This window comes from Neophocaena asiaeorientalis, unplaced genomic scaffold, assembly GCF_003031525.2.
Source record: "Neophocaena asiaeorientalis asiaeorientalis breed wild unplaced genomic scaffold, Neophocaena_asiaeorientalis_V1.1 scaffold629, whole genome shotgun sequence".
Lineage (NCBI taxonomy): Eukaryota > Metazoa > Chordata > Mammalia > Artiodactyla > Phocoenidae > Neophocaena > Neophocaena asiaeorientalis.
The window spans coordinates 1,987,063-2,005,115 of record NW_020175468.1 but is presented as its reverse complement, the minus strand read 5'-3'; the positions used below and the strand labels follow the sequence as shown (position 1 = coordinate 2,005,115).

Genomic DNA, 18,053 nt, shown 5'->3' with positions numbered 1-18,053 from the left:
GGCCCCTCGACCGTGGGCTGCATAGGCGCAGGGGCCCGGACGGGGGGGCGGGGGGGGCGCAGCCGTCAGCAGCACCAGCTCCGTGCCCGTCCGGGCCCGGAAGCGCTCGGCAGCCCCCACCACGGCCTCCCACAGCTCCTCGGGGCGCCCCGACGCCATCCGCGCCCTGCGGGGCAGAGCACGACACAGTAGGCTGAGGCTTCGCTGACTTCGCCGTCCACACCCAGCCCCGTGTGTCCCCCAGTCCCTGGACTCCACCCCCACCTCTCCTCTCCACCTGATCCCAGCTGAGCTCCGCATCTTCCCCCAGCCCCATCCCTCATCCCCGCAGCCCAGCTCTCTCCTCTTGGCCCTGCCCTGTCCAACATGGAAGCCATCAGCTACACGTGACTAGGGAGCACTTGAGATGTAACTGATCCAAAGTCAGAGGTGCCACAAGTGTGAAATCCACACGGGGTTTGCAAGACTTAGCACAAAAAGGTAGGATGTAAGATATCTCATGAGCAATCTGAAGTTGATTAAATGTTGAAATGATCACATTTATTTATGCTGACTAAATAAAATATAGGGTGAAAGTGAATTTCATCTGTTTTCTTTCCACTTTTTTTAATGTGGCTCATACAAGATTTGAAATTACACAGGTGGCTCAGATCATATTTCTGATGGACGGTGCTGCCCTGGACCATTGCCCCAGCCTCCAGTCCAGCTGGCACACAGCCCCCCAGCGGGTCCTTCTACCCCTGGAGCTGCCTCTGCTCCTCCCCCGCATCCCCAGGACAAGGTCACAGCCCCTTAGCAGGGCGCTGGAGGGCCTGCCCCCGGCCTCATATCCTTACACGCTCCTTCAGTCAAGGTGGACCCCCTCTACCTGGACCACTTGTCCTCCATGTACTTGTCACTCCTGCACTCACCCGGAGCTCAGGTTGGCCCCTCCCCACCTGTGAGCTCCCACAATGTCTGAGTGACCCCCGTTCTAGCACATATCCCTCTGGGGAGCACTGCCTGGATCCACATCCATTTCCCCAGCCAGTGTGGGCGTCAAATTCATCTCTGAGACACCAGCCTTGCCCAGCACATGGTAGGTCTCAGAGAGCGGGAGTTGAGCAGAAAATGGGGTGCCAGCTGTCCTCTGCCCACAAAGCTCTCGCACTTCCTACAAGACTGTTCCGGCAGGTCCTCTGGAAGTCTTCCCTGACCCGCAGGATGGATCAGATGCCTTCCCTAGACCCACAATGCCCTGGGCTACCTCCACTATAGCTCATGTCACACAAGCTTGTGACAGCTGTACCTCTGGCTGCCTCCTCCATCAGAATATGAGCAACCCGAGGTCAGTGATCTGTGGCCCCAGGACAGGTCAGCCCTAAGCAGACAATCTGCTTGGATGCATCTCCTTACAAGGTGACAGGGACAAGGGACAAGGGGCCTGGCTTCCTGCCCTGACTGCTGTGTGACTTTGCACCACTGAATGGCCTTCTCTGTGCCTGTCTTCTCCCTGTAAACCAGTGGTTGAGCTAGGCCTGCTGGGCCGCTGAGGAGCCTCCGCAGAGAGGCAGCAAGCTCCCCGTCACTGCAGGAATTCAAGCAGGGCTGTGATCTAGTCCTCTAGGGTCATAGAAGTTTGATTTCAATTCGCAGGCCCTTTGTGACTCAAGATCATAGAAGCCAGTGTTTCCTAAGCACCTACTCTGTGCAGGGGCTCGGCACCTGTCATCTCCCCTCCTACCTGACCCACAAAGGTGGGAGCTGTTACCTTACATATGAGACAGTTGAAGCTCACCGAGTACAAAGCCCTGCAGTGAGGCACAACCAGTACCAGTCCTGACAGACCCTGAAGCAGGTTTACACCACATCTCCCACAGGCTAGGCAGGGACCCGAGTGTGTCATCAACAATCTCATTCCACCCTCCCACCACCCCTATGAGGGAGGAGCTATGATCACCCCACTTTACAGTTGCAAATGGAGGCCTGGGGAGATTCAGTATCCTGCCCGGGGTCATTTAGCTAGAGAGATGGACAGCTGGGACCTGGATCTGGCAACCTGCTCTTAATCCCAAATGCCATCCTGCCTACCTTATGGGGAAAGATTTATGATCTCCTAGTCCAGATAGGAAAAGTGAGGCTCAGAGAGCTTAAGGCACTGACCAGAAGGCACACAGCTAGAAAGGGCAGAAGTGGGTGAGACTGCTGTCTGCCTGACTCCAAAAGCCAACAGAACTGGGAGCTGCACAGGGTCTCACAGCCACTCCTTGGGTCAGCCCCATCTGACGGAGGAAACTGAGGCTCAGGGCAGGGAAATGACTAGTCCAATGTCACAAAGCCTTGTAGTGCTAGGCCAGGGGGCTCTCACTCCCTTGGGACACCAAGATTGAACTCCTTTCTTAGACAACATCTCTAAGAGTAGATCAAACTCCTATAGCTTAGAATAGCTGAAGTGGGAGTGAGTGGGTCATGAGGGTCCCACACACCTCAAAGAGGAGAAGGGTGATTCACGCAGACCTCTCTGCCAAGGCTTGGGAGCTCTCTGGCGTCGGTTACCCAACAGGAGAGTTGCCAGGACTAACAGGAGAGTAGCCAAGCCAAGTACCTCACAGGAGGGTCTCCCACTCCTTCAGCTTCCGGAGGAAGTTCTGTATCTCCAAGGAGCTTAGAGATGGAAGATCCCCCCTCCCCCCAAATGGAGGTGTTTAGGATTAGGGAGAGAAGGAGGTAAGACCTGTCCTCCACAGGAGGAGGAAGGGACAGGTAAGGTGATTGGCCTTTTAGGATGAGGTGAGGAAATGAAGTGAGGAAAGTGACTCCAGAAAGAGATGAGGAAAGAGGAAAAGCCCCCCAAGGAATGAGGGATGCTAGCGAAGTCCCCTCCAACCACCTGTCAAACTGGAAGTAAACCCCTCCCCCGCCCCAAGGTGGGAGGAACTCGAGGATGCACCCAGTGGCCGGGGGCAGGTGAATGTCCGGGGTCCTTCTCTACCGCTCAGAGTCCCCACTTCGCCAGGGGGTCCAGGGAAAGACCCACTTCTCTAGGAAGAAAACAGGAAAGCCCGCCCAGGTGGGGGCCAGGACCGGAAGTCCCGCCTTTGGACGGGTGAGGGGCGCCCCGAAGCCCCACCAAGTAACCCCCCGACCCTGTGGACATGGTCCACGGCTAAAGTAAAGATCCTAGTGGGTCTAGAGACCGGAGAATAAGGCTGTCTAAGCGCTGCCTCGGGTCAGACACGACGGTTCCCGCGGGCGACACCTTTCCAGCGCTCAGCGTAGGGTCACTGGGCGATTTCTGCCCTCTGACCTACGCTGGCTATACTCCTCCCGCGAGCGGCTCGCCCTCCCAGCACCCCTCTCCTCCGGACGGCCAAATTCTCCCCACACCGCGGTTCACAACGCCGCCTCCACTCACGTGCCCGTAGCCAGCATGGCCGGCCCGGCACCGTCGCCGCCCTCAAAAGACATGGCGGTGCCTTGCGTCACTTCCGCATGGTTGGCCCGCCTCCACTTTTCACACTCCGCCTCCATTATCTCGGCCGCCCGAGACCAACATGGCGGCCACGGGGGCTTCGCCGGATCACAGTGGAGCAATGGCGACGGCACGGTGCCCATAAGAAAGATGGTGAAAAAAAAGCTTCAGCTTGCTCGGAAACATTTCCCCAAGAAATATGGGGAAAATGCACACGCACACTCAGGACCACAGTATACTAATGCAAGCGACCTAACGTCCCTCCCCCATAATAACCTCTTCCACAGAACTAGTGGAAAGCAGGGCCCGTTAATGACATGGCAACCAGCCTGGCATCATTTGCCCATAATGTATATATGGGCTCTATCTCCAGCCTATACCCCTCAGCACCAAGGCTGGCAAAGATCCAAGATGGCATCCTTTCTTGCTTCGGTTTGCCCAGCTTCAATATGGCGGCTCAGAACGCTTTCTCTCGACGGTGACTCAGGAATTCGTCTGGGACCGCTTCGTCCCCGAGGATACTGACGGCTTCATCCCGTTAACCCGAGTCCTTCGGGGCCTCGTGTGATGTACAGCTCCTCTCACCTTTTTCTTTAACCGTTTCTCTCTTCTAGGACCTTGCTTTCGCGCCCCGCATTAACATGGCCGCAGTTGACCGGCCTTGCCCGTGCCCTCGAGCAAAATGGCATCTCTTTGGCTTCGATGCCAGTACACAATATGGAGAAAGGAGTAGGCCTTTCCAAGCCAGTTTGAGCGAGGGGGTGGAGCTCTTGGACCCGCCCCCTTGTTTACTTCTCCGTTAGGACTGTTTCGCTGCGCCTGCGCACTGGCCGTTCCACCTTTAGCGTCTGTGTCGTGACTTGAAACCTCGTGGTTCAAGTTTAACCACCCCATTCTGAAAAATGGTTACACCCATTCCTATTCTAGAACACATGGGGACGCCACCACTGTCTGGGCTTGAGGGGAGTTTCCTATCCGGATGTGACAGCACGCTGACCCGGAAAAGGAGGGAGCCGGGGCAGTGAGGTCTCGGCCGCGGCTATGGAGGGCGCCGGTTACAGGGTAAGCACTGAAGACGCGTTCTTTTGCTTCCGTCTATGCGAAACGCCGCCCTCCGGTGGTCTGCTTCTTTCTCAGGACTTGCAGGGACTCTGGGAGCCCAGCACCTCCTTAACAAGCATACCATTCCCTTAGTAAACACGCTGTCACCCTTCCTTCCACTGCCCTAGGGAGACCCATATCGTTTAGCCCCGCCCCCTGGGGCTCGCCCAGTTTGGAATGCACTCCGCATTTTTCCCCTCCCCATCCTCCGGAGTGCCAGAGAAGCCTGGCGCTATACAGGTTTCACTCCGGGCCCCATCCCCTAGGTAAATGTACCCTGGGCCCCACCCCCAAGGTGAATAGCTCCTCCCCCGGGTCTGCTCCCATTGGCTCTCTTTTGAGCCCCGCCCCCTCAGTGTCTTCCCACGCTTGGGCCCCCGCCCCTCAATGGTTCCCGTTCTTAGGTGGTATTTGAGAAAGGAGGCGTGTACCTGCACACCAGTGCCAAGAAGCACCAAGACCCGGACTCCCTCATCGCCGGCGTCATCCGTGTTGTGGAGAAGGTAGACCGGGAGAGAGCAGGGCTCGGGCAGGCCTAGAGCGGGAGGGAGGCGGCGTCTGTAGGAGTATAGTATGGAGGTCAGCAACGGGAGGTTAGGAAGGAGAGGTGGCTTTCTAAGGCTGAGGGTCCAGAACTGGGAGGAAGTTTGGAAATATGGTTTGGGGAGTTTGGAGGGAAGCACTCCCAACCCCTTCTTTTTTCCCTCAGGACAATGACGTCCTGCTGCACTGGGCTCCTGTAGAGGAGGCTGGAGATTCCACCCAAATCTTCTTCTCCAAGAAGGTAGGCTACCTTTGCTTCCCCTTTCTCCACTTGCTTTTTTTCTAGGTCGGGGCAGTGGAAAGCATTTGAAGGACTTGAATACAATTCCAGACCTACCCTAGGAGCATGTGTGGTCCTGGTTGGGACCTAAGTTCTCTCTGTCCCTCACTTTCGTCTTCTCTGTGAAATGGGGCTGAAGATGTCCATTCACAGAAAGAAGGTAGACACTATGAGATTTGTGGCCATGGGGGTAGCTGCCTGCCTCCTCACCCCCTTTGCTTCTTGGGAGAGCTCTGCCAGGGTGCAAGAGGACAACTCAGCCTGTGGATTCAGGTTCCACGGGCTCTCAGCCCATAAGGACTTGACGGAGTGTGGCATTTTTTCTTGGGCAGTCTTGCCATCGTGTCCAGAGAGGGAACAAGACCTGACAGAGGCTACTCATCCACTTCGCCAGGATTCCTTCCTTCCCCGGGTACAAGACCTCGCCCTTCTCATTTCCAGATGTCTCCTTGTCAGGCCCTTGTGCTGGATGGTGCTGGGACCCAGAGATGAATCCAACCCAGACACTACCTAAGTCCTCCCTCACCCCTCATTCTGTTTTTGAGAAATTGAGGCACGATGAGAGGAAACCTCATCCTCTCATCCTCTCCTGAGGTCAGAAAAGCTAGGAAGTACTGGAACTTGGATTTGAACCCAGACATACTGACTCCAGAGCACATCCCCTTCTGGGGAGCAGACATTTGGGCTAGGACTCTAAAGATGAGAAGCAGGCAAGAATATATTTCAGCGGGGACTTCCCTGGTGGTCTAGTGGTTAAGACTCTGCGCTTCTACTGCATGGGGCATGGGTTCAATCCCTGGTTGGGGAACTAAGATCCCACATGCCACACAGCATGGCCAAAAAAACCCCCAAAAAACAATATATTTCAGGGACAGAAGGAAGAAGGGTGTTTCAGGGCAGAACGGAACGTGAGATGTCTCTGTAGAGGGTTTTGCTGGAAAGATGGTTGGGCCTGAAATGCCAGGCTGAGAAGCTTGGACCTGTCCTGGGGGCCAAGGTTAGCCTTGGGAGGGGAAAGGTATGGGTATGGAAAGCCCCATCTGTGGGGTCATGTGGGAGATGGATGGAAGGACCAGATGGAGGGAGATTGGGGGCTGGGAGGTCGGGGAGGAGGCCAGTGTGACGGGCCAGGAAGAGAGGATGAAGCCTCAGCTGGGGCCATGGGGTTTCAAATGGAGATTCCTCCCCTATAGAAGTTTAAGTAGCAGCAACCAGGATTTTGCATTTTCACCAACCTCACAGGCAGTCTGAGTGCCTTTCTTGAGAATATTGCTGTCCTCCTTGGCGCTCTTATTTTCAAATAACAGAAACCCACTGAGACGGGCATCAATGGAAGGACACATATAAATTCAGGATACATTCAGCTCCAAGGAACACAAAACTGAGCTGACAACACAGTGAGCAAACAAGTTTGTTTCTTTCACCTCACAAGACTCCAAAAGGTATGAGGCTGCTGTCCTTGGTTAGTGACATCAAGGCTTGGATTGCTGAGAACCTACTGTGCTTGCTCTAGTGGTGTTTAAATGACCACTTCAGCTGCAGCCATTGCATCTGCCTTTTAAGGCAGGAAAAAGGGGCCAGCAGGGCACCAATCATATCTGTCCTTTTTATCAGTAAAAACAAGAGGTTTTCCAGAAAGCTTTGCGTCAGTTAGGAGTTGCATTTGGTTGTATGTAATAGAAACAGGAATACCAGCGACCTAAACAAGATAACAGCTCATTTCTCTCTTTTTACAAAGCCCAGAAGTCAGCAGTATAGGTTCATATGTTATCAATGACTCAGCTTCCTTCCAACTTTGCTCTGTAATCCTCAACATGTGGCATCTGTCCTTAAGGCTGCCTTCTGGTCCAGAAGGGCTGCTGGAGCTCCAGCCTTTTTAACTGTTTTTGTTCACTCTCTATGTGTATCTCAGGTTGGCCAAAGAGCTCTGCTCACCATGCTGCTAGAGCAGCCAGCATCTTAAAGGTCTCATTCCTTGTGGCAGAGGGAAAGAGATCTCTAGAAGTTTTTCCCTGGCAGTTAAACAGTCCATCTTGGAAGTGATATATCCCAGCCGTTTGGCCAGAACGAGTTGCATGTCTCCACTCAGCCAGTAGAGTTCAATGAGCTGTAATCCTACTGTATGCCCGAGGGGTGGAGAGCTGCAAACATTTGACAGACAGCACACTAATTATCATTATTTTGTGTAAACATTGGCAAAATTATCAAATTCTTCATGTCACAAAACAGGGAGGGCACAGATGGCTTTGCCAGGGGCTGGTTTGGCAGCTTGTGGACAGGTGTCCCTGCCATTCCTTGGTCTTCCTTTCATGGCCCTGGTTGGCTGCCACAGTTCCAAACACCATGTCCTCCCTTGACAGCACATAGAGGCTAACCTGAATAGGGTGTTCACTCCTGTAAGTGCCTTTTTATCAGGAATTCCCTTCTTCAGACTCCCCGCGGATGTACCCTCAGCTTCCACTGGCCAGAGTTGGGTCCCTAGGCCATTCAGAAATGCAGGGAAGGCTGGGAAAGTGGATATTGGGATATTTCAGCTTCTGTTGTGGGAGTGGCTGGTCAGTCTGGAATATCCAGCAGAAATGGCTGTTGGGTAGACCCACAGTCTGAGTCCTTCTAATCATGCAGGGTTTTACTGCAAGAGTCACAAAACACTCCAGTTACTTTAAGCAACAAGGGGTTAAATGCAAAGACATGGAGGCTTATAGAATTTTTATAAAAGCTAGAGGAATAGGACTGACACTGCAGAACTGACCTGCCAGGGGAGCTGTGATCCAGTGAGGGCAGGGCTGTAGGGAATGGGACTGTCATTGGAGTTGTCAAGTTCGAGAATCAGAGCTGCTAATCGGCCCCACTGCTGCCCCAGTTACCACTCTGTGTGCAGGAAGATGAAGACAGAGATAAGACTCCTCCTTTTTCCTTGTCAGCCAAAGACCAGCCAGAGTGGCAGGAAGTTGCCCTTATCCAATTTCCACTTTGTAGATCTGAGTGCATCTGACTGGTAGGCTCTTGTGCCTGGAACGCAACTTCAGGGGAGCCTGGGAAATGTTTTACCTTTCTAGCCTTTCCCATAGAAGAAGAAGACACATGAGCTGTGAATTCTCTCACAGTTGCTGCAGTCCTCACACATTTTGTCCCCTCCCTGCCCTCCTCCATGGCTCATGGCCAGCATCATCGGCTTTTACTGCACTCTGACCCTCAGCATGGCCCTGCTCTGCATGGTTTCCCTGAATCTGCCCAACAGGCCCCTGAGCTCATGTCAATAAAAGCAGCCACCAGCTGGCCCCATGCTGGGCACTTCATGTTATTTTCATAACAGAATACGAGCCAGCTATTTTTTTCTTTTATTCAGATAGAATTCACTTACCCTCAGACTCAAAAAAATTCAAGCTTTATGAAAACTTAAAATTGTCAAAGTGCGTAATTCAGTGGTTTTTAGTATTCACACACGTTTGCAACCATCACCACTGTGTGATTCTGGAACATTTCATCATCCCTGAAAGAAACCCTGTACCTGTACTCCCCTCCTCCAGCTCCTGGCAACCACTAACCTGCTTTCTGTCTCTATAAATTTGCCTTTTCTGGATATTTCACATAAATGGAATCATACTCTACGTGGTTCTTCGTGACTGGCTTCTTTTATTTAGGTTGCTTTCAAGGTTCATCCGTATTGTAGCCTCTATCGGAACGTCCTTCCTTTTTATTGCTGAATAAAATTCTATTGTATGGATCTACCCATTTTGTTAATTCATCAGTTTGGTGGACAGTGGGTTGTTTCCACTTCTTGGCAGTCACGAATAATGCTGCTGTGAACGTTCATGTGTAGGTCTTTGTGTGGGTGTTCATGTTTATTTCTCTGGGGTGTATACCTAGGAGCGGAATTGCTGGGTCATATGGTAATTCCACGTTTAACCTTTTGAGGACCTGCCAGACTGTTTTCTACAGTGGCTGCACCATCTTACAATCCTACCAGCAGTGTAAGAGGTTCCACTTTCTCCACATCCTCACCAACACTTGCTATTGCCTCTTTTTTTATTCTAGCCATTCTAGTGGGTGTGAAGTCATATCTGATTTGGTCCTGATTTGAGTTACTCTAGTAACTCCTACCTACTTATTTTAAGCACAGCGACCTCTGGCAGTCTGACTGCAAAGCACCCCAACCCCTACCTAGCTGTCTGCTTTTTATGTGGGGATGCTTTGGTTACAGCCACCGTGAGACTTGGCTTCAAGTCCTGGCCCATTCCCTGGCTGCATTGGGTGACCGACCCTGAGAGCAAGTGCTGTGTCCTCTTTGTGCCTCAGTTTCCCTCTTTGTTCAATGGGGCTACCTCCCAGGGTGGCCTCGAGGCTCAGATCTGGAAACTCTGAATCCACAGTCCCTCAGTCTCTTTTCCTGTCTTCCCCCAAGGACACCAGTGGGGGAGACTCCTGCACCTCTGAGGAGGAACCAACCTTTGACCCCGGCTATGAACCCGACTGGGCCGTCATCAGCACCGTGCGGCCACGGCACCGCCACTCAGAGCCCACGAGAGGTAGACTAAGCTGTTGCCCCTGGGGGGGGGGCAGGTGGAGGCACGACTTACCCTCAGTGGTCATGGCTCCGTGGGCTGTGCTGCCCACAGTCAAGATGGCCACCCACAGTGGCCTCCAGTCCCAGGAGAGTGGGTGGGGGGTGCAGGGCGGTCCCCAGCCCCGGTCCAGCGTGGCCAGCGTCTCTGAGGTTTGCAGCCTTGCTCATCAGGCCGGGCTCCCTGATTGGCTGTGGGCACCTCCACGTAAGTCCTGCCCATGGAATTTTCAAGGCTGTGGCGGTGACGGTTGCAGGGTGACAGGGTAATTCGGGCCATCCTGGAGTCGCACAGGGTGCTGGGGGCACCAGAGGAGGTATCTAACCCCCTAGGGGGCAGAGAAGTCTTCCAGGAAGAGGTGGTGCCACAGCCTAGCTCTGAAGGATGCTTGAGAGTTTTCTCTCCCTGCAGAGAGAGCAGCGGGGGTAAGGCCAGAGGTGTGGGGCACTGGGTGTGTTTAGGAAACCACAGCCTTTTTGCTGTGGCTTGAGAGGGGTCTAGAGTGAAGAGAGGGTCGGAGGTGAGACAGGCAGGGTTGGGGCGGGCGGGGGACAGACGTGGGGAGCCTGGGGAGATTTGGGGGCAGGCAGGCATCCCCCAGGCTCCCGTCCAGTTTTACTGGGTTCCTTTCCCAGAGGGCCCGGGGCTGGCTCGCAGTGGGCTCTCAGGAGATGCCTGAGCCGCCTCTGGCTCCACACGGCCCCGCCTCCCGACCCCCACCTGCTCCCGACGCTGCTGTCCCCCTAGGTGCAGAGCCCAGCTCCCCCCGGGGCTCCTGGGCCTTCTCCGTGAGTCTGGGGGAGCTCAAGTCCATCCGCCGTTCCAAGCCGGGCCTCAGCTGGGCATACCTGGTCCTGGTCACGCAGGCCGGAGGCTCCCTGCCCGCCCTGCACTTCCACCGCGGGGGCACCCGCGCCCTGCTCCGTGTCCTCAGCCGTTACCTGCTGTTGGCCAGGTGAGCCTTGTCCCAGGCCCCACCCCTCCAGGGATGCAGCCTGACTCCCTCAGGGCTGTGAAAGTAATATAACCCAGACTGATTTAAAGGCAGGAAATAGAGACTTGAGTGGCACGTGTAACTGCAACATCAAAGGGCAGTTTGACATCAGGCGGGACCCGGGTCCCAGAGTGCACAAAGAGTTGCTCTTTTTCTTTCTGAGTTTGCTGTCATTCTCTGGGGGCCCCGGTGGGTAGAAAGCACCTCTTTCCCACATTCCAGCAGCATCTTGGGGCTGCTTCTCGCTGGCCTGTCCCTGAGTCAGTCACCCTGGCCAGGGAGGTGGAAGGCCCTCGTTGACCAGCCCTGGGGCCTGTGCCATCCCCGGGGTCCAGCTGGGGTCTCAGGCCTGAGATGAGGGATTCCCCATGGGCAGTCGACACTGAGAAAAAAAGAAAAAAGTGGGCACCCTGCCTGTGTGTCACCCAGATGCCCTGCCCACAGCTCCCCGCAGGACTCCCGCCTCTACCTTGTCTTCCCCCATGACTCCTCGGCCCTCTCCAACTCCTTCCACCACCTCCAGCTGTTTGACCAGGACAGCTCCAACGTGGTGTCTGTGAGTCCCCAGCGCCAGGCTGGCCGGTGTGGGCAGGGAAGGGCGGGCCGTGCAGGCCAGGCAGGGAGGGTGGACGGTGACCGCCCCTCGGCCCTGTCCCCAGCGCTTCTTCCAGGACCCCTACTCCACCACCTTCAGCAGTTTCTCCCGTGTGACCAACTTCTTCCGGGGAGCCCTGCAGCCACACCAGGAGGGGGCCTCCCCTGACCTGCCTCCAGCCCCCGATGACGAACCTGAGCCCGGGTTTGAGGTCATTTCTTGTGTGAGTATCAGGGTGGACACTGCTGCTCTTTGGCGGTCACCGTGGGCATGGGACTGCATTTACCTGGGCCTCTGTTTCCCCAGTGAGATGGGGATAATAACAGCACCGCCCTCATCGGGTTTCATGAGTGACTTGGTGGAAGGTGCTTGTAGCCTGTGCATCTGGTGCCTGTTATTACTGGGGGGCTTTCCTGACTTGGGGGGTGACTTTTTCACTGACCCAGCCAAGGAGATGCTTCCTGCCCCAAACGTTCTGTCCGTCCGTGCAGCTTAGAAGGGCTCTGAGCTGACTCGGAGTGGCCCACGGTGGGCTGGGGAGCGCTGTTGGGCCGAGGCCCTGGGCTCACTCGTCCTTTGTCCCCCAGGTGGAGCTAGGGCCGAGGCCAGCTGTGGAGCGGGCGCCTCCGGTCACGGAGGAGGAGTGGGCCCGCCGCATGGGCCCCGAGGGCCGCCTGCGGCAGGTCCCTGAGCTGAAAGCCCGCATCTTCTCAGGGGTGAGGAGCCGAGCGGGTGGGCAGGGTCGGTGGGCAGCCAAGGGGAGGCCCGTCTGAGCTGCCCTCTGCCCTCCAGGGTCTGAGCCCCAGCCTGCGACGCGAGGCCTGGAAGTTCCTCCTCGGGTACCTGAGCTGGGAGGGCTCAGCCGAGGAGCACAAGGCCCACGTGCGCAAGAAAACGTGAGTGAGACGCCGTGGCTCCTGCCCTGCTGCGCTCCAGCCTCTGGCCTCCTGAGTCGACTGGAGGTTTTTGATCAACAGCATATCCCAGTGGGCGGCCCGGCACCAGCGCGCTACCCGTGCACAGACGGGCCATCGACCTGAGCACAGCGGGGACAGAGGCAGTGGGCCAGGCCCTGCCCCTGTAGGGCCCAGAGCCCATCCCCGATGCCGTTTTCATTCTGGCGCCGTGCTATTTCAGTGGTCACCGCTTTGCAGGGGGCTTCCTAACCCCATGGGGCCACCTCTCCTCGTTCCTGGTATATCTTGTGCCTCTGCCGTGTGTCCCGGTCCCTGCCCCTGCTGCTCTCTGTCCAATGGGGGTGACAGACTTTGAACAACAACAAAAAAACCCCACAAGGGTGTTGTGTGTCATGAGAGATGTGGGGAAGGGGAAGCACAGGGGCGGTGAGCTAGGCTGAGCCCTGTAGGATGAGGCGGCGGGGGGGTGTCCCTACATCTCACCCGCTCCGCTCCCCTCAGGGACGAGTATTTCCGAATGAAGCTGCAGTGGAAATCTGTGAGCCCGGAGCAGGAGCGGAGGAACTCACTGCTGCGCGGATACCGCAGCCTCATTGGTTGGTGGGGGGCAAGGGTGGGATGGTGAGACCAGAAACAGCCGGGAGGGGCCCAAGGGAGCCCCGTCTCCCTAAGAGCAGGAGCAAGGCCATCTGTAGGGATGGAGGGGAGTGAGACGGGGGTGAACAGGGGTGAGTGGCCCTGGGGTCGGGTATGGGGGAGCACGGGAGGGGAGCCAGGCTCCGTGGGTTCAAATCTACCACCTACTCACTGTGAGATCTTGGCAAGTGATTCTACCTCCCTGGGCCTCAGTCTTCCCATCTGTTGATGGTTTAGTAACTGTCAGCTGCTGGGAGGGTGTGGCGAGCTGGTGAGCGTGAAGCACGGCACCTCACGTGAGAGCGTTCAAGATGGTTTCTGGATGACCCACACCTGCCTAGGTGTGCTGGCGGCCGGCCGGCAGGGACAGGGCTCACCTTTCACGCCTTTGCGCTTTGCCCCCTGTCCCCACAGAGAGAGATGTGAGCCGCACCGATAGGAACAACAAATTCTACGAGGGCCCCGAGAACCCGGGGCTGGGCCTGCTGAATGACATCCTCCTTACCTACTGCATGTACCACTTTGACCTCGGTGCGGCACAGCCCGGGGGCAGTTGCTGGGGGCTGGCCTTGCGGGGGGAGCACGCTGCAGGCCTCGGCTGGGCCCTGACCCCATGTCCCCCCAGGCTACGTCCAGGGCATGAGTGACCTTCTCTCCCCGATCCTCTACGTCACTCAGAACGAGGTGGATGCCTTCTGGTGTTTCTGTGGCTTCATGGAGCTTGTGGTGAGGCTTGGCAGGGCTGGGAGACAGGCCCCCTCAGAAGCTGGGGTCCGGCTCCTCACGTGGCCCTCCCTCCCACAGCATGGGAACTTTGAGGAGAGTCAGGAGACGATGAAGCGGCAACTTGGGCAACTCCTGCTCCTCTTGAGGGTGCTGGACCCTCCGCTCTGCGACTTCCTGGGTACGTGTCTCGGCGGGTAGGCAGGGGATGATGGTGGGCCCACACACCTTGCTGCAGAGTCTCTGGGGGTGGCCACAGACAATGTCCAGGATGTTTGGACGTGGTGCAAGCAAGAGAAACATCCCCACAGAACCCAGAATTGATATGTAAAAGCAGGACTGCGGTTTGGAGCAAAACCTCAACAAATGCAGATGTGGGCCCCCTACCCCTGCCAAACGTGCCCCCGCTGCCTGCTGAGGTGGCTCCTTCGTGTGCTGTCAGACTTTTCAGACGAAGGACCTGGGCGCAGCTCCTCACACTCCTCATCTCCAACCAGCTCTCATCTCCAGTCACCCCTGAGCCTGGATTAGAAACTGGTTCTCTGGGCTGCTGGGGCGGGGACTGCTGCATTTCGGCTTTTAAATTTGACTGCATTGCTTGTTCAATATAAAAAATGCAGGGAATTCACGTAAAGAGAAGAAAGTTAAAGTTGCTGTTGCTCGTACTATTTTTTTGAATGCAGATGATGATAAGCTAATTTATTTATTTTTTATTTTTGGCTGTGTTGGGTCTTCGTTGCTGTGTGCGGGCTTTCTCTAGTTGTAGCGAATGGGGGCTACTCTTTTTTTTTTTAACAGTTTTTAAAAAATTAATTAATTGATTTATTTTTTGGCTGTGTTGGGTCTTCGTTGCTGTGTGCGGGCTTTCTCTAGTTGTAGCGAATGGGGGCTACTCTTTTTTTTTTTAACAGTTTTTAAAAAATTAATTAATTGATTTATTTTTTGGCTGTGTTGGGTCTTCGTTGCTGTGTGCGGGCTTTCTCTAGTTGTAGCGAATGGGGGCTACTCTTTTTTTTTTTAACAGTTTTTAAAAAATTAATTAATTGATTTATTTTTTGGCTGTGTTGGGTCTTCGTTGCTGTGTGCGGGCTTTCTCTAGTTGTGGCGAATGGGGGCTACTCTTTTTTTTTTTTAACAGTTTTTAAAAAATTAATTAATTGATTTATTTTTTGGCTGTGTTGGGTCTTCATTTCTGTGCGAGAGCTTTCTGTAGTTGTGGCAAGCGGGGGCCACTCATCGCGGTGCGCAGCCTCTCACTGTCGCGGCCTCTCTTGTTGCGGAGCACAGGCTCCAGACGCACAGGCTCAGTAGCTGTGGCTCACGGGTCCAGTTGCTCCGTGGCATGTGGGATCTTCCCAGACCAGGGCTCGAACCTGTGTCCGCTGCACTGGCAGGCAGATTCTCAACCACTGCGCCACCAGGGAAGCCCCTGGGGGCTACTCTTCATTGTGGTGCGCGGGCTTCTCATTGCTTCTTTTGTTGCAGAGCACAGGCTGTAGGTGCGTGGGCTTCAGTAGTTGTGGCACGCGGGCTCAGTAGTTGTGGCATGTGGGCTCTAGAGTGCAGGCTCAGTAGTTGTGGTGCACGGGCTTAGTTGTTCTGCGGCATGTGGGATCTTTCTGGACCAGGGCTCGAACCCGTGTCCCCTGGCGTGTCCCCTGCATTGGCAGGCAGGTTCCCAACCACTGAACCACCAGGGAAGCCCTACATCATCAGTCTTATCGACTACATGGTGTTCTGTCCATCTTAATGATGTATAAGAATAGATTTAACCTGACCTGCTGGACTTTTAGGTTATTTGTAGTTTTTCACAGTGATGAATCTATATTCGTGGATTAGTTTTTTAGGTTAAATTCCAAGAAGTGATATTGTATCCAGTGCAGTACATATTTTTACATCTTTTGAAACATTTGTCTTCATCACTGCTTTCCCAGAAAGTTCTACCAGCTTACGTTTTTGCTAGCAGTGTACGCGAGGGCCAGTTTCCTCACACCTCCCCCAGCTTTGGATGTTGAATAGATTTTTTCCCTGAGTGGACTGGTCTTACTGCCTCCCTTCCACATGAGAGCGGCGGAGACCACGGGGCTAGCTCACCTCATCTGGAGCCCGGATGGCAGGATGGGAAGGTTCCTGCTGGCGCTGAGTGTCCCTGTCCCCGCTCTGAAGCTGTCCCTCCACTTGTGTAGACTCGTGCAGGTCCTTACAGCCAGGGTGACTTCTTAGAGTCCAGTCCGACCCCCGGGCGCCCTGTGAATTAGAGCGGGATTGGAGTTGATTCTGAGCTTGCTCTCAGCTGAGTGCCGCCCCTCCCACTGCTGTCCTCCCCTAGACTCCCAGGACTCTGGCTCTCTCTGCTTTTGCTTCCGGTGGCTGCTTATCTGGTTCAAGAGGGAATTCCCCTTCCCGGATGTCCTTCGGCTATGGGAGGTGAGCCAGCCAGTTGGGGTGGGAGGGCCGAGAAGGAGAAATGGATTGGCTGTACTGCCAGTGGATGGGGCAGGGAGGTTGGTGGGAGGTGGGCAGGGCGTGGGGCAGACCTGGGTGGGACCTGAGGCAGAGGCTTTGCAGTGACCCCTCCCCTGGGCACTGCTAGGTGCTGTGGACGGGGCTCCCTGGCCCCAATCTGCACCTGCTGGTGGCCTGCGCCATCCTGGACATGGAGCGGGACACCCTCATGCTTTCAGGCTTCGGGTCCAATGAGATCCTCAAGGTGAGACCCTGGCTCCCTCCCAGTCCCCTCCCTCCCCCTGCCCATCCTGACCTGTGTGAAGACACATCATCTGGGTGTGAACTCCGTGGAGGCTGGCCCTGCCCCTGTGCCACAGTACCTTTCGGTAGTAGGTACTCAAAATAGGATTGTGGAAAGTATGATTGGCTAAGCTGTGAGCACGGTGGCCAGGAGACGGGGTCTGTCTGTCTCCTACCCCATTATCCCTGGCTTCCTGCAGTGCCCTCACAGAGCATGTGACCCATGCACGAGTGGGCCACCTGCCCCGGCCCCAGTGCATTAATGTGGGGCGGGGCCGCGGCAGTGGGGCTCGGTGCCCTTTTTCTTCCTTGAATGCTGCACCTGGCAAGCAGCTGGAGAGAACATGACCTCTCCTGATCCCCCAGCTCCACTGTGAGCCCCAAGAGGGCCAGCCCGGTCTGTCTTCCCTCAGTTGTACCCCAGCACGAGGCACAGAGTAGGTGCTGGGGCGGTGGTGGCTGGGTGATCGCAGGCAGGCAGGCCTGACCCACCCCCGCCCGCAGCACATCAACGAGCTGACCATGAAGCTGAGCGTGGAGGACGTGCTGACGCGGGCCGAGGCCCTCTACCGGCAGCTGACCGCCTGCCGGGTGAGTCCCTGACCCCTCCCGATAGCCCCCCAACCCCCAGCAAACCTCTGACTTCTCGCTCCCTACCCGCCAACCCGCCAGGAGCTGCCCCACAACGTGCAGGAGATCCTAGGCCTGGCGCCCCCCGCAGAGCCCCAGAGCCCATCGCCACCTGCCTCCCCACTGCCGCTGTCGCCCACCCGCGCCCCACCGGCTCCGCCGCCCCCCGCGGACACAGTCCCGCAGCCTGACAGCAGCCTGGAAATCCTGCCAGAGGAGGAGGAATGTGCGGACTCTTAACCGTGCTGGGCGAGGCGGCCTGCTCAGCACCGGACACTTTATCCAGCTCCCCCCCACGACCCCGCCCCTCCCGGAGGCTGGGGAGGGGAGGCGCAAAGAGGGGCGGGGCTCTCCACCAGGCCTCCCTTCTCTTAGCTGGTTTCTTGAAACTGACACTTTCCTATCTGGTTGGCCTCGAGTAGGTGGAGCGGGGAGGCCACCACACCGGCTTGGCTCTGGATCGAGAGGGGGTGGTGACTCGTGGTCTCCTCTGACCACTCTGCAGAGTCGACGTCTGACCACTGTGACCCTGACCCGGCCAGTGAGGCCTAAGACGAGGCCCCTTGGGGGTGAGTGGTGGCGGTTTGTGGAGGCAGGGCTCCCTTACCTGCTTGAGTCTGGGGCTTTTGGAGGAGTGAGGATGGGGTGCAGGGGCACATCCCGGACATAACCGAGATGGAAGGGCCTGCGGGGCTGCTCCCTCTGGGGCCCTACTTACCAGCTTCTTGTTATGGGAAAAATAAACTCGTGTTTAACCCAGTGTCGGCTGGGCTTTTTGTTACTTGCTTAAGGATCCCACTGTGTCGTGACAGCCGTTGTGGGCACTGTGATTAACGTTTACCAGTGGCGCAAAGCAGTGTCCATCCTGTA

General features: G+C 55.9%; 2 protein-coding genes across 2 annotated transcripts in view; one reads left to right on the top strand and one right to left on the bottom strand.

Moving 5' to 3' along the window:
* AKT1S1 (AKT1 substrate 1) overlaps positions 1-3,510 on the bottom strand; it is a 7,704-nt gene extending 4,194 nt beyond the window's left edge. The window contains exons 1-2 of the mRNA XM_024768792.1: positions 3,395-3,510; positions 2-166 (exon numbers count right to left, since the gene is read on the bottom strand). Of these exons, the coding sequence (XP_024624560.1) occupies positions 2-166; positions 3,395-3,510 (281 nt within the window). The remainder of the gene's footprint in view (position 1; positions 167-3,394) is intronic.
* Positions 3,511-4,319: 809 nt separating this feature from the next.
* Positions 4,320-17,947, top strand: TBC1D17 (TBC1 domain family member 17). The gene is made up of 17 exons (XM_024768654.1): positions 4,320-4,513; positions 4,957-5,055; positions 5,262-5,336; positions 9,781-9,904; positions 10,688-10,895; positions 11,379-11,490; positions 11,594-11,752; positions 12,117-12,245; positions 12,322-12,425; positions 12,948-13,042; positions 13,497-13,613; positions 13,708-13,808; positions 13,887-13,986; positions 16,135-16,232; positions 16,399-16,515; positions 17,058-17,144; positions 17,226-17,947. The coding sequence occupies exons 1-17, from the start codon at positions 4,493-4,495 to the stop codon at positions 17,421-17,423; spliced, it is 1,944 nt and encodes a 647-aa protein (XP_024624422.1). The 5' UTR covers positions 4,320-4,492; the 3' UTR covers positions 17,424-17,947.
* The last annotated feature ends 106 nt before the right edge of the window (positions 17,948-18,053 follow it).

Coding starts and splice junctions, on each gene's coding strand:
- TBC1D17 (XM_024768654.1), top strand. CDS start 4,493: ATGGAGGGCGCCGGTTACAGG. Junction 12,246..12,321: donor AAGCCCGCATCTTCTCAGGG/GTGAGGAGCCGA, acceptor TCTGCCCTCCAG/GGTCTGAGCCCCAGCCTGCG. Junction 16,516..17,057: donor GGTCCAATGAGATCCTCAAG/GTGAGACCCTGG, acceptor CCCCGCCCGCAG/CACATCAACGAGCTGACCAT.